The sequence below is a fragment of the Hyla sarda genome, chromosome 1 (assembly GCF_029499605.1).
Source record: "Hyla sarda isolate aHylSar1 chromosome 1, aHylSar1.hap1, whole genome shotgun sequence".
NCBI classification, from domain to species: domain Eukaryota; kingdom Metazoa; phylum Chordata; class Amphibia; order Anura; family Hylidae; genus Hyla; species Hyla sarda.
Genome location: NC_079189.1, coordinates 309,965,473 through 309,984,087, shown reverse-complemented (window position 1 = coordinate 309,984,087; position 18,615 = coordinate 309,965,473). Strand labels below are relative to the sequence as shown.

Here is an 18,615-nt window from a genome sequence, read left to right as displayed (position 1 = left end):
ATTTTATTCGCAAATATAGCACTATGTATTCGCAATTACGAATATTTGTTTTTTCTTTAGTTTTTTTTTACAGCACACATCACAGTGATCATCCCTCTCTGCTTCCAGCTTGTGTGGTGTAAAGAAGGCTCTAATACTACTGTGTGAGACTGTCGTGCGAATTTTCGCATATGCGAAAATTTACATATACGAATTTTTCGCTTATGCAAATTTTTGTATATGCTAATTTCCGCATATGAGAATTTTCACGTATGTTAATTTTCACATATGATAATTTTCACATATGCTAATTTTCGCATATGCGAATAGTACGAATATGCGAATTTAGCGAATATATGACGAATATGCGTCCATATATTCGCAAAATATCGCGAACTCGAATATGGCCTATGCCACTCAACACTACTCATTATTGTTTGGATCACAACAAAATGTATTTTGTACTTTCACAGCACTATGCATGTTGTGTTGATCAAGGTTGTTATGTGGTTTGCTTTCTTGGAGTAAAATGATTGAGTCATCATGAACGACCTGCATTGAATGACCATATAAAAGAAATCAATCAGAATCAGTGTGTTGTTTATGGAACCAGTCCTTGACATGCATGTGCCAGTTGAAGCCTCAAATGTTGCTGAGAAAAACCTCATTGTATGTTTTACATTTTTATAAATACCTGTCAGAATCTTGCCATGGTTTTGTTTTTGTTTGCTTTTACTGTGGATTTCATTGAACACATAAGCTATTCAAGCAGGTGAAAAGGCTGAAGAAGTCAAGGCTCACAGTGGGAGATTTATCAAAACCTGTGCAGAGGAACAGTTGTCCAGTTGCCCATAGCAACCAATCAGATCTCTTCTCTCATTTTTAACAAGGCCTCTGCAAAATGAAAGAAGCGATTTGATTGGTTGCTATGGCAACTTTTCCTTTGCACGGGTTTTAATAAATCTCCCCCATAATGTTTGACTAAAAGCAGCCCACATGCAGTAAATTCCTTCAAGAGGGATACTGGGGGAGATTTATTGAAACCTGTGTAAAGGAAGAGTGGTGCAGTTGCCCATAGAGGCCTCTGAAAAATGGAGGAAGCGATCAGATTGGTTGCTATAGGTAACTGCACCACTCTTCCTCTGCACAGGTTATAATAAATCTCCCCCATTATATTTCAGTTTACACTCAGTTTATTTGGTCAATATTTTCAACCTAAAAAAAAATTGCAGTTTTTCCTTGCAAAAAATTACAGATTTTTTTTCTGCAAATAGAAATTGACTGGTGTAGTGAAGTCATTTTCCTGGGTGTTTTATGAGCTTCTCAAAATTTATCATACCTAGTGTGCTGTTTTGATAAATTTGGTGCAAGTACATTAAAGGGGAACTCCGGTACATTATCTGGCAAGTACTTATCCCCTCTCCACAGGATCCCATGAATAGGGGATAAGTGTTTGATGACGGGCCTCCAACCGCTGGGACCCCCTTGCAATCTCCTGACAAGCCTCCGGCTCTCCCAATGGCCTGAGCGACCTCCGCACAAAGATTACTGCCAACCATGGCACAAGGTGGTGGCCGACATACCCCTCCATGTATCTCTATGGGAAGACCTAAGATACACGAGGGCTGCATCTCTGGCTCTCTCATAGAGATACATGGAGAAGCGTGTCGGCCACCGCTTTGTGTCATGGTCAACAGTAATCCATGCATAGAGTGGAGGTTGCTCCATGCATGGGGAGAGCTGGGGGGGGGGGTGGAATGGGGGTTTCCCCTATCCACGAAACCTCTTATGTACCAGTGTATCCCTTTAAATTCACTTCAACTAAAGACAATACCAAAAAGCATGCAGACAGCACACACATTGAAAAATCCCCATCATAATCAGTGGTGAGCATGACACTAAAGTGTATGGGAGCTTCATAGCTGTTCCCTTTAGCTATTGGGGAAGATTTATTAAAACCTGTGCAGAGAAAAAGTTGACCAGTTGCGTATAGCAACCAATCAGATTGCTTCTTTTATTGTTAGAGGCTTTTCCAAAATCAGTTGGTTGCTATGGACAACTGGGCAACTTTTCCTCTGCACTGTTTTTCATAAAGCTTCCCCAATAGCTATGGGGAAAAGTTTTCAAATCTTCCACATTAAGCACTGAGCTTATAGGGGCAGAGGAAGAGTGGTGCAGTTGCCCATAGCAACCAATTAGATCTATTCTTTCATTTTCAAAGAGGCCTGTAAAAAATGAAAGAAGCAATCGGATTGGTTGCTATGGGCAAGCATACACAGGTTTTGATAAATCTCCCCAATAGTGTTCTTCAGCTCGGCCCTGGTTCCTGCAGATTACAGAGTAATAGGTAATAAAGATGAGAAAATAGCATCCATATTCCACATGAAACTGGTATTAAGCAAAGAAAACATGCCAAATTTTCCTGCGTTTTTGCTGGCGTTTTTTCTGGCATTTTTGGCCCTGCGTATTTACAGTGGTCTGTATTAGGCCTCATGGCTGGTTTTACAGGGCAGTATTTGGCTCAGTATTTTGCATCAATATTTTCAAGTCAAAACTAGTAATGGGTCCAAAACACGGAAAAGGTACAAATCGTTTTATTGCGTTTTTTCTCTCTCAAGGTTTCACATCAGATTTTGACTTACAAATTGTGATGCAAAATACTGGCCAAATGCTGCCATATGAAACCAGCCTATGGCTCAGTTGACATAGACTATTATAAAACAGCCTGTCTTTTGTTGACATTCTTTCAGAAAAGCATAAGAACCATAAACCTCTTCCATTCTCCCTGCTGTAATATCAGATCGCTTTCTTACTTATCTCATACCTCATATTAATGCATGTTTCCCTTCAGTTGTACAGGCTTCACCCCAAAAGTCTGCAGTGAGCAAGGTAAAATATATGGCAATGTGACTCTACGATCAGCCAACTATGAACCTGGTCTCCAGAAATATGAAGGCAATCGTGTTCCTTCCTTTAATATAGAGTTGGGTGGAAAAGTTTCCAATTTTGCAAGTGGTGATGCTGAAAACTGGAACAATAAGCTTGGTAGGTTTTATTTTGTAATTAGATATGTTTTATCTCTATACATTATATAAATTGTGTGTTGGTAGTTGTTTAAAGAGAACTTCTGGAATAAGGAATCAAGTTATATACTCCCAGGTGCCCTGATTCCAACACTTTTTGTTACTATGCTCCTCGATTCCCAAGTTGGGTTAGGGTCACACATGCCGTATTTTGATGCGTATTTTCAGCAGCTGATTTTGCTAACATTGACTTCAATGGGTAGGAAAATATGTAGTAAAATTCGAAGCAAAATATGCATCCTACCTTTATAAGGCTAAGTTTCTACTTGTTTTTTTGTCCTGCGTTTTTTGTTTTCAAAAAACGCAAGAAAAACATCTGAAAAAATGACAGTGCAATTTCTTGCATCTGGCATTTTTCCCGGCGTTTTTTCTGTCGTTTTTTCATTTGTGTGGAAATTGCATTTATGGCCCCTTTGGCGTTTTTTTTTTTTTTTTTGTACCCAAAATTTGTTGGGTACCAAAAAAAAAAAAAAAAAAAGGATGCAGTAGTGATGAGAAAAAAATGTATTTAACGAAATGTATATTTTTTATAACAAAATTTTAATACATTTTTAATAAAGTGTGTGTTTCACTTTTTTTCTCTCAATTTTTTGATTTTTTCTTTTTAGGTAGTACTACTACTCCCAGCATGGAACAGACTGTTCCATGATGGGAGTAGTAGTACCTGTACTAATAGACATATCACCCCAGGTGTCAGTCCTGACACCCGATGCGATCGTCCATGATATAGCAGAGATGCGGAGCGGCTCTATACAGCGCTCACATCTCTGCTCTATACTCTGGCCAGTGATGTGAATAGAACATCACTCATCCATATTTTCCACCCAGAGTTGTGATTGGCTGGAACCATCTGGCCAATCACTGATCTCAGAGGGAAATATGAATAGGTGTATATATATGTCAGTGCAGGGGACCATAGAAGAGCGTCCGGCCGCATCTATACATTATACAGTAGAATCACAACAGAACCCGGGCGATCTGTCAATTAGTACAGGTACTACTACTCCCATCATGGAACAGTGTGTGTTCCATGCTGGGAGTAGTAGTACCACCTAAAAAATAAAGAATAAAAAGTGAAAAACACACACATACTACATTTTTATTACTGTCGGCTACATTTTTAGTGTCCTGCCCGCCCACATAAATTGATCCCTGTTTAAAAATGAATAAAAATGTTGTTATAAAAAGGAAAAATTTCGTTAAATACAATTTTTTCCATCACTACTTTATTATTACTATAATTTTTTTTTTAATGGTACTCTACAAAATGTTATTATAAAAAAGGTATCTCCATCACTTTTTTGGATCGCTTAAGTCCAAAAGAGAATAAAAACCGCCTGAAAAAACGCCAAAGTTAAAACGCACATGGCTTTTTTCTTGGCGTTTTTTTACTCCCATAGACTTCTATGGGAGAAAAACGGCACAATTTCAGGGGAAAAAACACCAGTGGCTCAACATGCTGCGATTTTGCAAAACCGCCAAGGAGCTGAAAAACACCAAAAAAGAGTGAAAAAACGTCAAAAGGATCAAAAAACGCCAAACTTAAAAAACACAAAGTGGAAAAAGAATTTTACGATTTCTCATTGATTTACAGCTAACATCTGGCCGCAGCGTTTTCTGGCCAAAAAAATGCCATGCAGCAGAATTGGCGTTTTTCTTGGCGTTTCCCCCCCCCCCCCCCCCAAAAAAAAGTAGAAGCTTAGAATAAGGATTCTTCTTTTGGTTGACTATGTGCACTTTTCCTTGAATAATCAGATGGGCAGGTACTTCATTTAAAAAAGGGATGAATCAGGCATGAATTTTCCACTGCTTTTGAAAAAAATGGGTAGTGTAGCTCGCTAGTTGTGTCTTAGTTATGTACTAAGGTTAACTGAAAAGCACCAATACCCAGATGTACAAAGAGTCTAAAATAGTAAAAAGCAGGTGCATTCCTCAAGTATACCTAACTAAATGGGGAAGAATACCAAGTAGATAGGTTAGGGGGTAGTGTTAGAAGATAGTGGAAATCATAAGAGATAAACTTCTATCTAAAACATATCCAGACTTGAAAAATGAAAAATCTGCAGCATTTCTCTCCCATAAGACATTCCTGAAGGGCTCATTCACACAGGCACGAGAAAGCAGCATGTTTTCTACTGCAAGTTTAAATCAGGGGAAAGGGGGGGGGGGATACGTCAGCGACAGAATTTCAAATATGGGTGGTGACCATGGCAGCCATTTTGAAGTCGGACATTTTGAATCCAACTTTTGTTTTTTCAATAGGAAGAGGGTCATGTGACACATCAAACTTATTGGGAATTTCACAAGAAAAACAATGATGTGCTTGGTTTTAACATAACTTTATTCTTTCATGAGTTATTTACAAGTTTCTGACCACTTATAAAATGTGTTCAATGTGCTGCCCACTGTGTTGGATTGTCAATGCAACCCTCTTCTCCCACTCTTCACACACTGATAGCAACACCGCAGGAGAAATGCTAGCACAGGCTTCCAGTATCCGTAGTTTCAGGTGCTGCACATCTCGTATCTTCACAGCATAGACAATTGCCTTCAGATGACCCCAAAGATAAAAGTCTAAGGGGGTCAGATCGGGAGACCTTGGGGGCCATTCAACTGGCCCACGATGACCAATCCCCTTTCCAGGAAACTGTTCATCTAGGAAGGCTCGGAACTGACACCCATAATGTGGTGGTGCACCATCTTGCTGGAAAAACTCAGGGAACGTGTCAGCTTCAGTGCATAAAGAGGGAAACACATCATCATGTAGCAATTTTGCATAACCAGTGGCCTTGTGGTTTTGTTTGTTAACTTCACCATTCACATAAAATATCACTGAACAAAATCTTCTGCGTTAACTGAGGGTCCTGTTCCAATTTTTGTTTTGCCCATTCTGCAGCACCTGAAACTACAGATACTGGAAGCCTGTGCTAGCATTTCTCCTGCGGTGTTGCTATCAGTGTGTGAAGAGTGGGAGAAGAGGGTTGCATTGACAATCCAACACAATGGGCAGCACATTGAACACATTTTGTAAGTGGTCAGAAACTTGTAAATAACTCATGAAAGAATAAAGTTACGTTAAAACCAAGCACATCATTGTTTTTCTTGTGAAATTCCCAATAAGTTTGATGCGTCACATGACCCTCTTCCTATTGAAAAAACAAAAGTTGGATTCAAAATGGCCAACTTCAAAATGGCCACCATGGTCACCACTTATCTTGAAGTTTCCCCCCTCACATATACTAATGTGCCACAAACAGGAAGTTAATATCACCAACCATTCCCATTTTATTAAGGTGTATCCATATAAATGGCCCACCCTGTACAATTACAGTAGAATAGATGCAGGGGGGGGGGGGGGGCAGGGGACACTGCAGGGAGGCTGCCTGACAGGGCAGCAATGGTACGGTGTAACAACTTCCGTACTGGGCCACCACAAAACGCTGCTATCTCGGAATCTTCCTTTAAAACAAATCTTAGCTATAAGTCAATAAAGAAATAGAAAACACACTACAGACAATGCTTTATGCTAGCATTTGTGTTCACTTTGGAACAGTCCCAACTGACCCAAAAAAGGAACCAAACAACATACTCTAGGTGTTTTTCTTCCAAAGATTTCAATGTTTTTTTTTTCTACTTAAAATATGCATGTGTATACACTTGGTGTGTTTTTTAGTGTGTTTTTCAAACCATGTGATTCAAATAGATATGATCTGACTGACATGATTTATAATGGGAAAAACTCCATTTTGCATTGGATTTTAAGAATGAATTTCAAGAATTTCTGGCCTTTCTTAAAATCAAATGTTTTCTGTACATGCTTAAATGTTAAGAGAAAATGATAACTAATATTACTATTTCCCTCTCTCAATTCCAGGTTATTTTCATCCATCAAATGGGAAGTATTTTTATACTCAAACAAACCACACTTATGACGGAAATCCTCAGATCTCATCTGCAATAAAAGCAATAGAGGAAATAAAGTATGAGCTGAGCACACCTGCAAAATGTACTTCATCTGAAATGAACAGATGGGATTCTCTGAGAGACAGTGCCCTAAGGGAAAGGTCAGAGTGTCACGGGAGAGATGGGAAGGTTTGTTTTTGTATTATTTTACTCAATTCTTTATATTTGTGTAATATATATATATATATATATATATATATATATATATATATATATATATATATATATATATATATTTTATACATGCTATATACACACACAGGTGAGAGGTAGACAAGCCACTGCCACATACAACTGGCAGCAACTCATCTCCTTGCAGAAAAATCATCCTGTATGTTGAACTTCAACATTTCTATTCCTGATTTTGGGAGGCCTCCATGCACATAAGGGTATGTTCACACAGCAGAATGTCTGTGCGGAATTACGCTGGAATATTCAGCGCGGACATTTGAGTGCAGCAGAGTCCCATTGAATTCAATGGGATTCTGCTACACTGTGCACTGTTCATGCCAATTCCGGCATCCACAGAAAGAATGGACTTATCTATTCTTTCTACGAATTTTGTTTAGAAATGCATTGCCATCTATGAGACAGCGCATTTCTGAGTGGTCACAGCACCTGATCTATTTTTTAAATGCGTGGAATGTCCGCCCATGTTTTTAGATATCCCTAAAAGCTCTGTCCTGGAACCCCTACTTTTCTCTATCTATTGTCAACGGCTGGAGAAAGTGGATCCACTGGACCTGTGTGGACAATGACTGAACCGTATCAGGGAGCGGAGTCTAAGGTGCTGCTGGTTATCACCAGAGCCCACCGCAAAGCGGGATGGTCTTGCTGCACCAGGTGGCACACAGGTCGCTACCCCTGACATAATTCGTCCACACAGGCTGCCTAGGTGAAACTTGGCACTGGAGTACACAAGAATAGTCAGTTGTAGCAGAATGTCAAGGGCAGGCAGCAAAGAAGCGTAATCAGGTCACAGGCACGAGGTCAGGAGGCAGGCGGCAAAGGTGCAAGGTCAGGTCACAAGCAGGAGGTCTGGAACACTAATAGGCAATACACAAAAGAACGCTTTCACTAGGCACAAGGCACAAAGATCCGGCAGGGAACAGTAGGAAGTGACGGAACTAAATAAGATTGGTTTCAGACAAGCACCAATTATTGATGCACTGGCCCTTTTAATTTAGAAGAACCAGCACACTCGCCCTAGGAGGCGTGGACGCGCACGCCGGCAGGGATGAGCAGGAGGAGGAGAACACATCGGGGCTCACAGGTGAGCGTGACCCGCAATGCGAGGAGCAGGACCACCGGGGGAAAGAAGAGGATGGGGCAGAAGGTAAGCGGCAGTCCGGGGTTCACATGTGGGCGCGTCCCGCAAAGCGAACCGCAGCACTGCCAGCAGCAGAGAACAACACAAGAGAATGCTCCCAGCCGGAGTGAATGTCAGGAGCAAGAGCCCTAACATCTATACATTTGGCCTAGAACAGTTTATATAATCCCATGGCTTTCACTACCACTTTTAGGCTAAGTTTCAGACATATATGTTCAAACAACTGCACACATTTTGTTTTTTTTTATCAAAAAACTCAGCAGCCAGATGTTATCTGCAAGTCAATAGGGATTTTTGAAAAGTCATACCCACTTGCCATTTTTGTCTTCGCCTTTTTTTCTGCATTTTTGGGCTCAGTGGCAGTTTTTCAAAATCACAGCATGTTAAGACTATGGTGTTTTTTTTCACTGAAATGCAATGTGGGTTTTGTTAAATAAAAAGAGTAGAGGCACGAAAAAGAAAAAACAGCAAATGAGGAAAAAAATCTATTTTTACACAAAGGTAAAAACGCCAACAGTAATTCCAGCATTCACTTTGTGGTATCAATAGGGGATAAGATGTCTTTGGCCGAATAACCCCTTTAACCCCATCTGTGGTTGCGGCATTTAAGAATTTCAGTGACAGGAACAGTGACTGCCATGTCTCCAGCACCCTGCTGTGACTTTGAAACACCTTTATACCATTCTTTATATCATTAAAAAGTTTTAATGTACTGGTCGAGTTGATGGTTTTTACTGGCAGTGCCCTGAGATCCTCCAGAAGGAGCAGTAGTTAGATCATTGGATCATCTACATGGATCATCTACACCAAAATAGTACCAATAAAAATTTACAGATCATGGTGCAAGAAATGGGCCATTTTGCAGCCCCATAGATGGAAACATTTAATTTATAGGGCTCAGAATAAGGCAACTTTAAGCATATATATTTTTTTTTTTAAAAAGCTATGTGAATACGGGTATCCTTGTAATCATACTGTCCTATAGAATAAAGAGAACATGTCAGTTTTACCAAAAAGTTCCCTGCATAAAAACAAACCCTCCAACAGTCGCGTTGCAAAATGTTTTTTTTTTTTTTCATTTTAACCCCACAAATATTTAGATTTTCCTTTTTTCTGAACATTTCATGGTTAAATAAAAAGTGTAATTTCAAAGTACAAAAAAAATCCCTTATAAATGGAAAAATAAAATACTTATGGATATTAGAAGGCAAGGAGGAAAAATCAAAAACGCAAAAAAGAAAATCAGTAAAAATAATGGCAGGATCTACTAAGGTTAATTTAATGCAACAAGAAGTGCTCACAGTGATAAAGGTTGTCCAAATCACAGGTTTTTGTGGGAATTGGCTTACAGTCTCGTCTCTTGTGTGTGAGGGTCTCATGACTACTAACCCTCAATGTCTACTGTCAGGAAAAAGAGAGAGGCATGCTGTTTTTCAACTTGCCCAACCAATCGAGGGGGAAAAAAAAGCTGCTGCCAGTACTAAAGTACTAAAAAAAACAGGAACATTAAAGGACGTCTGCAGCGTAAATAACACTTATCCCCTATCCACAGGATAGGGGATAAGTGTTTGATCGCGGGGGGGTCCGACCGCTGGGACCCCCTGTGATCTCCTGTACAGGGCCGCGGCTGTGCCGTGGCTCCCCCGTGCAGGGGGCGTGCCAGCCGCAGCATGACGTTGCGGCCGGCACGCCTCCTCCATACATCTCTATGGGAGAGGCGGGGAGGCAGTGTTCCTGCCTCCCCGTCTCCCCCATAGAACTGTATTGGGACGGGGAGGTCGACGCTACGCGCCTTAGCGCTCACTATGAGCGCTAATGGCGGCGCCCCGTTAGGGAGATCGAGGGGGGTCCCAGCGGTCGGACCCCCCGCGATCAAACACTTATCCCCTATCTTGTAGATAGGGGATAAGTGTATATTGTGCTGCAGTTGTCCTTTAAGCATGCATACACAACTTTGGAAAAGGCAACATACCATTATTTTTATAGTATTCATGCTTTTATTATTAATATTATTATTATTATTATTATTATTAGTAGTAGTAGTAGTAGTAGTAGTAATATGTTGGCAAATAGGGGATATTTACACATTGGCCTTGATTTACTAAGAGTGGAGTGGAGTTTCCTTTGTGGTTTTTTTTTTCCCAGCAGATATTTTTCCATGGTATTTGCTACGGTTTCCCTACATTTTGCACTTTTCCCCAATTTTTTTAATTTTTTTTTTACAACTGCTCTGAGCTGTGGGATTTTCCTCAGCTCAAATCCACCACATTTTCTGTGGAAACCTTAGTACATATGTTGTGATTTTTCAAAAATGTTGTGGACATGCCCCTTTTTGTGACCACGCCCCATTTCCGGTGACCACGCCCCCTTTTCGGGTTTACACAGTAAAACGGGGAGTTTGTTGGGTTTTTGATTTTTTTAATGCGCAAATTCTGGAGCACAACCAGGCAAATCAGGTTGGGTTTACAATAGTAAATCAGGGCCATTGGGGGAGATTTATTAAATCCTGTGCAGAGGAAATGTTGCTAAGCTGCTCATAGCAACCAATCAGATCGCTTCTTTCATTTCTGAAAAGGACTGTGAAAAATGAAAGAAGCGATCTGATTGGTTGCTATGGGCCATTTTTCCTCTGGACAGGTTTTGATAAATCTCCCCCGTTAATGTGTATCTTTCCTGCCACAGACTTGGCTGCAGCAAATCTACAGTGGATTTGCATGAACATTTGCCATGAAGTTGTTGCAGATGTTTGTATTATCGACTGGATATCCACTGCAGCAAATCCAAATGCACAAACACATGCAGATTTTGTAGTGGTGGTGGTTTGCTGTTCCAGAAAAATATGCCATGTGTGAACCTATCCACACTGATTCTGAACTACTGAATATAGATTTATGTTTGTTGAATTAATTCTTATATACATGTACAGAAAATACCAATAACATCTTATACATATGGACAGGAAAAAACACTAGAATACAAGTAGCACCCAGAATTTTTGGAAGGGCAGGGGTGGTAAGACTATGTTCATATGACAGAATTTCTGCATGAATTTATAGCCAATACACTTCAATGGGATTCCGCTGTCCCATTCACTTCTCCTGCAGAATTTCCGCTGCAGGAATTCCATTGAAGTGAATTGGCTATAAATTTGTGCAGAATTTTCATGCTGAATTCCGTGCAGAAATGTTTCTGTGTGAACATAGCCTAAGGCCACGTTCACACCACGGAAATTCCACCTACCTGCATGAATTCTCCAGTTTTTCAACATTTGTGGAATAAGAGCGTAATTTGTGTGGAAATGTATGCGGCATTCCCGATTCCGCAGCTCACTAAAAAGATAGACTTTATTTAATTGAACAATCAAAGTTCATGCGGAATCTGCATGCATACAGAAGAATTCGGCAGAAATCAAGCCCGCACAGACCAGACTTATATTTTTCCAGTCCGCGTAAATCGGGATTTCCACGTCAATCATTCAGCAGCAGAATTCTGTTGTGTGAATGACATTGCGGAATCCCATTAAATTTAATGGGCAATAAATTTAGGCGGAATTCCGCACAGAAAATTCACATGGAATTCTGCTCAGATTTTGTGGCCTAACAGTGGGGATAAATTTGCAAACAGATATGTTAAATATAAAAACATCTCTGTACTATATAATACAATAGCCAAAAGTATGTTATCTGTTCTAACAGTGTCATTCATGTTTGTGTTTTTCTTTGTAAAGACAGGTAAAATGTCAAATTTTACTTCTAACAAAAATGAAAAGATGAAAAAAATATCCCGGGAAGATTTGATAGAAAAAAAACCTTCTACAGGGTTATCTCATGCAAGTGATTATCTACTAAGAAGACAAGGCAAAGTAATTTACAGAACCAACAGTGGCCTACTGCCTAACTATTCAGGATATACACCAGGTAAAGTTAGATCCATTGAAATGGTTTATAGGTAGGACAACTCCAGATAAGCATAAATATTTAAAGGAAAACTGTCACCCTGATCACCCACACTAAATAATGTCTGGCGAAGTTCTCCTTCTGAACTCAGGGAGTCGTGCGCAGGAGGCGGGGCCATGCCTGCTGGCCGCCCCTGCTTCTTTCCGACTTCTCAATCAGCCGTCCCCTTAGTTAGCATATTCATATTCTGCAACTCCACGGCCTAGTGACGTGAGTCACATGTCACATGAGCGCTGTGCTCTGTCGGTAGAACGCATGTGCCGGCAGCTCTACAGCTCTCGCATTACTACAGCTCTCACATGACTGCTTTCAGCAGTCAGAGCTCAGGACAAGAGAGCATGCCCTTTGGCTGTCTGGGCATGCTGGGAGTTGTAGTTTTGCAACAACTAGAGGCACACTGGTTGGGAAACATTGTCTGTTTCCTAACTCAGTGTTTCCCAACCCGTGTGCCTCCATCTGCTGCAAAACTATAACTCCCAGCATGCACTGACAGACCATGCATGCTGGTAGTTGTAGTTTTGCAACAGCTGTAGGCACACGGGTTGGGAAACACTGAATTAAGTAACAAACTCTCAGTGTTTTGCAACCAGTGTACCTCCAGCTATTCCATAAATACAACCTCCAGCATGCACGGTCAGCCAAAGGGCATGCTGGAAGTTGTAGTAGTATGCCTCCAGCTGTTGCATAACTACAAGTCCCAGCTTGTCCTTCTGCTGTCACTGCATGTTGAGAGTTGTATTTTTGCAACAGCTGGAGGTTTGCCCCAGCATGCCCCACACGGGCGGGGGTTTACAGCGAGTTTCTCACTGCAAGTTTGAGAAACAGCTAATTTTCCGCTGCAGCTCAAACTCCCAGCGGGAAACTGTGAACCCCCACCCGTGTGAATATACCCTAAAAACACTGCACTACACTACACAAAATAAAGGGTAAAACACTACATATACACCCCTTACACAGTTATTCCCCTGCCCCCCCAATAAAAATGAAAAACATCTGGTACGGCACTGTTTCCAAAACGGAGCCTCCAGCTGTCGCAAAACAACAACCCCCAGTATTGCCGGACAGCCATTGACTGTCCAGTCATCCAGTTTTGCAACAGCTGGAGGCACCCTATTTGGGAATCACTGGCGTAGAATACCCCTATGTCCATTCCTATGCATATCCCTAATTTAAGCCCCAAATACGCATGCCGCTCTCTCACTTCGGAGCCCTGTCGTATTTCAAGTTTAGGGCCACATATGGGGTATTTCTGTACTCGGGAGAAATTGCCTAACAAATTTTGGGGGGCTTCTTCTCCTTTTACCCCTTATGAAAAGGTAAGGTTGGGGTCTACACCAGCATGTTATTGTAAAAACTATATTTTTTTACACTAACTTGCTGATGTTGCTCCATACTTTTCATTTTCACAAGAGGTAAAAGGAAAAAAAAGACCCCCAAAATTAGTAACGCAATTTCTCCTGAGTACGGAAATACCCCATATGTGGGCGTAAAATGCTCTGCGGGCGCAAAACAAGCATGTTACTGTAATAAAACATTTTTTTTACACTAACATGCTGGTGTTGCCCCATACTTTTGATTTTCGCAAGAGGTCAAAGGAAAAAAAGACCCCCAAAATTTGTAACGCAATTTCTCATGAGTACGGAAATACCCCATATGTAGATGTAAAATGCTCTGCGGGCGCAGAAGAAAGCTCAGGAGTAAGAGAGCGCTATGTACATTTGAGGTGATTTGCACAGGGGGGGGCTGATCGTTACAGCGATTCTGACGTAAACGCAAAAAAAAAAGACACCCACATGTCACCCCATTTTGGAAACTACACCCCTTAAGGAATGTAACAAGGGGTATAGTGAGCCGTAACTACCCACAGGTGTTTGAAGAATTTTCGTTAAAATTTGGGGAAAAAACTGCATTTTAGTGAAAGAAAAAAAAATAATTAATTTACACATCTGACTTTAACGAAAAATCATCAAACACCTGTGGGGTGTTAAGGCTTACTGGACCCCTTGTTACATGCCTTGAAGGGTGTAGTTTCCAAAATAGTATGCTATGTGTTTTTTGTTTAGTTTTTTTGTTTTGCTGTTATGGAACCATAGGGACTTCCTAAATGTGACATGCCCCCTAAAAATCATTTCAGCAAAATTCATTCTCCAAATCCCATTGTCGCTCCTTCTCTTCTGATCTCTAGTGCACCCACAGAGCACTTTACATTCACATATGAGGTATTTCCTTACGAAAGAAATTGAATTACACATTTTGGGGGGCATTTTCTCCTTTTACCCCTCAAATCCACTACAAAACTGAACTGGTCCCTGAACAATTCCAATTTTGAAAATTTTGTGAAAAATTGGAAAATTGCTGCTGAACTTTGAAGCCCTCTAATGTCTTCCAAAAGTAAAAACATGTCAACTTTATGATGCAAACATAAAGTAGACATATTGTATATATGAATCAAAGTTAGGAAAATGGTAAATTTTCTAATTTTTCATGAAATTTTGGAATTTTTCACCAAGAAATAATGCAAGTATCGACGAAAATTTACCACTATGATAAAGTAGAATATGTTACGAAAAAACAACCTCTGAATCAAATTCACAAGTCAAAGCATCGCAGAGTTATTAATGCTTAAAGTGACAGTGCTCAGATGTGCAAAAAATGCTCTGGTCCTTAAGGTCAAAATGGGCTTGGTCCTTAAAGGAGTACTCCAGAATAGGAAAATTGTCCTCCATACTGCTGTATGTATGTACTTAGGTACATGCCTTCCTTCGCTCCCCCGATGCCTCCGGTAACTCACTCCGGTCTCCGCCGCGATCCTCTTCCAGGTTGCTGGTGGTCGGTGAGTCATACCGCACTCAGCCAAACACCGGCCGCAGCGAGGTCCCGACTTGGCCGGCGATAGGCTGGGCGGCAGTGTGATGTTTTCGGCCCCGGCAGCAGGTGACGGGGAGGAAAACGTCACACTGCCGCTCAGCCTATCGCCGGCCGAGTCGGGACTTCGCTGCGGCCGGTGATTGGCTGAGTGCAGTATGACTCGCCCACATTCAGCAACTAGGAAGAGGATCACGGCGGAGACCGGAGTGGGTTACCGGAGTGACGTCTTCTCTGATAAGATTCCGTTACTTTCCTTTTTCTTCTCCATCTAATGTCTGACGATTAATTCCAGCCACAACTTGTCTCCACAAAACCCGCAAGACAAACATTTTAGGCTCTGCACTTTTACAGCACCTATAGTGCCCCAAACAGTAATAATGCCCCCCTGTAGAGATTGCCAGCCCTCCTGTATAGCCCCTATATGGCAGTAGGCCCCGATCGAAGTAAGTTACCATCACAGTCTGACTCCACAGTAGTGGCTGTTCTGCTCCTTATTGGTGGGCAGCAGAGAGCCCAGTGTATTCTAGCAGACATGACTGTCTTATCACGTCTACTCCCAGCAGCCCTATTAAAGTGGTAGAGGGCGGCTGCATTCCTAATGTGGTGGTGGTGGTCCTGGGTGACTGTCACTCAAGAGTACACACTGTAACAAATTACCTTTCTGATAACAAGCTGTAACAATCCCTTCATAGAATTAAGGACACAGCCCATTTTGGCCTTGAAAACACAGAAAATTTACTTTTTTTAGCATTTTGATTTTTTCCTCTTCGCTTTCTAAGAGCTATAACTGATTTCGCCATCCACAGACCCATAAGAGGCTTATTTTTGCACGACCAATTGTGCTTTGTAATGACATAACTCATTTTACTATAAAATCTATGGCGCAACCAAAAAAATATATAATTTGTGAGGGAAATAGAAAAAACAAACAAAAACAATGCAATTTAGCAAATTTGGGGGGGTTGTTTATTTGGAGTGCATTTCATGGTAAAAATGATATGCCATCTCTATTCTGTGGGTCAATATGATACCCATGCTTACATGCTTTTCTATTATTGTACCCCTTTGAAAAAAAAAAAAAAAAAGGAAAAAATAAAATTGTATTCTGACCCCTATAACTTTTCAAATTTCCCCTACACGGGGCTGTAAGAGGGCAAATTTTTTGAGCCAGGATCTGTAGTGTTCATCAGTACCACTTATGCACATAAAAGACTTTTTGATCACTTTTATATTTAATTTATTCTGGGTTGTGATGTAGACATTGGCATTATTTTACATTTACGCCATTCACCGTGTGGGATCATAAACATTACATTTTAATATAAATATTTTTATAATAATATTTTCATGTGCAGTAATACCAAATATGCTGTTTTTTTTTTATAAAAAAAAATAAGAAAAAGGCAATTATTTAAATCTTTATTAGGTGAGGGGCTTATGTGTGTTTAAAAACAAATAAACAAAAAAACATTTTTTATTAGTTTTACTTTCACTTTTTTAGGCCCCCCATAGGGAAATTTTACATGTAATCTTCAGATTGCTTACACTGAGTGTTATTGGTGATCTGCTAGTAGAGCCTGGCTCAGCAGGCTCTATCAGCAGGTTGGTGCCGGGACACACACAGAGCAGGTGAGAAGAACTCTGACAGGTGAGCAAATTGAGTGCGCGGCTGCTGACAGCTCCTTCACTCGCTTAATAGTTGGTCTGCTTCTCAGGATGTAAATGTACTTCCTGGTGCATTAAAGGGGTACTCCGGTGCTTAGACATCTTATCCCCTATCCAAAGGATAGGGGATAAGATGCCTGATCACGGGAGTCCCTCCGCCCCTCAATGCAAGCCTACGGGAGGGGGAGTGACAGCTATCACGCCCCCTCCCATAGGCTTGCATTGAGGGGCGGAGCGTGACGTCACACGCCGCCAGCCCTGTAGTCGCCGGTAATCAGTCCCGGAGCGAACGCGCTCCGGGGACTGATTACAAACGGGGTGCCGCGTGCAAGATCACGGGGGTCCCCAGCGGCGGGACTCCCGCGATCAGGCATCTTATCCCCTATCCTTTGAATAGGGGATAAGATGTCTAAGCATCGGAGTACCCCTTTAAGTACCAGGGCACCAAGACGTATATTTACGTCCAATGGGGTAGATTTATTAAAACTTGTGCACAGGATAAGTTGACCAGTTGACCATAGCAACAGATTGCTTATTTATTTTTTTAAAAGGCCTCTGAAAAATGAAAAAAGAGATCTGATTGGTTGCTCTGGGCAACTGCTCCATTTTTCCTCTGCACATATCTTTATATATCTCCACCAATTTTCTTGCAAATGATATTCTTGCAAATGATAACACATCCCCATTGTCTCTCTACCCTCTCCCTATTGGATATAGACTCACTGAAGTTAAGCTTAAATTAAATTTAATTGGTTTGCTAGCATATCCAAATAATGAAACAGTAAATGTTGGCACATGTGCCATATTTTGCTGCTGTGTATTTTCCTACCCATTTAAGTCAATGGGTAGGAAAATCAGCTGCAGAAAATACGCAGCAAAATATGGCATGTGAGCCTACCCTAAAAATTGTTTTAAAAGTTTCATCAGAGAGGTGAATGTTCCTATGCATTTGCTCTCATTTTAAATCAATAATAAATGGAAGTTCAGAAGTTTGTAGTAACAAGTAATAAGTGGGAGTATTTGTATGTTTCTGCCTGAACCCCCAGTCATCTAGCCCTTAAAGCAGAGAAGTATGAATAGGAGTGATTTGTTCTTTGTGTTGGACCAAGGCTAAGTGCTAGTTAGTAGCAAGTACACTATGTGGCTGGCCTGCAATTTATTAAGCCATGTGAAGGATCTATAAATTGAGATCTCGTTGATTGGCACTTGTTATTGTCGAGCCGTCAGCTTGTGCTAAAGGGCCTAAAATCTCTTGGGATCAGTCGGTTAGGTGTTCTGTGACGTTGTTAATTTGAAAGCTTAATGTAGACACAAATGTAGTCATGTAAATTAATCGTAACACTTTTCTTTTTATTGCAATAGGGCAAATGTTTTCTGTAGGATCTACGTGGGGAAAGAGCAGTGTAAATGCCATAGAAAAGCTGCATGAGCAAACATTCCAATGGACATCTCTTTTCTGAAATGACCACAAATGGTTCAGCAAAATATACGTAGCTCATATGATTTTCGAAAATTAATCAAATAAAACATGTTACACATTCTAATTTTTGTTATGTGGTTACCCACCGGGTGAATGGCGGGACCATGGGAGTTGTGGTGTGGTGGGATCTGATGTTGTTAACCCTGGGGGTCGGATGGTATAAACCCCTATGTGTTCGTGACGCCAGTGTGGTTTTCGGGTCCGGAACACCACACGCCCACATTTTCCGCTATCCCACGGGCTAGTAGTGAATAAAGAGTCCACAACCAGTTATGGGTAAACGGAGGCTTT

General features: G+C 41.0%; 1 protein-coding gene across 3 annotated transcripts in view; it reads left to right on the top strand.

The window, feature by feature from the left end:
• The window catches only part of LOC130306328 (uncharacterized), a 31,331-nt gene extending 12,949 nt beyond the window's left edge, over positions 1 to 18,382 (top strand). The window contains exons 1-5 of one of the 3 annotated variants that reach the window (XM_056552090.1): positions 534 to 648; positions 2,831 to 3,024; positions 6,937 to 7,154; positions 12,083 to 12,272; positions 18,207 to 18,382. In XM_056552090.1, the coding sequence (XP_056408065.1) occupies positions 605 to 648; positions 2,831 to 3,024; positions 6,937 to 7,154; positions 12,083 to 12,272; positions 18,207 to 18,304 (744 nt within the window). In that variant the 5' untranslated portion in view covers positions 534 to 604 and the 3' untranslated portion in view covers positions 18,305 to 18,382. Of the gene's footprint in view, positions 1 to 533; positions 649 to 2,162; positions 2,327 to 2,830; positions 3,025 to 6,936; positions 7,155 to 12,082; positions 12,273 to 18,206 lie in introns of those variants that run through there. The other 2 variants (XM_056552088.1, XM_056552089.1) reach the window with 2 other exon arrangements.
• Positions 18,383 to 18,615: the final 233 nt, after the last annotated feature.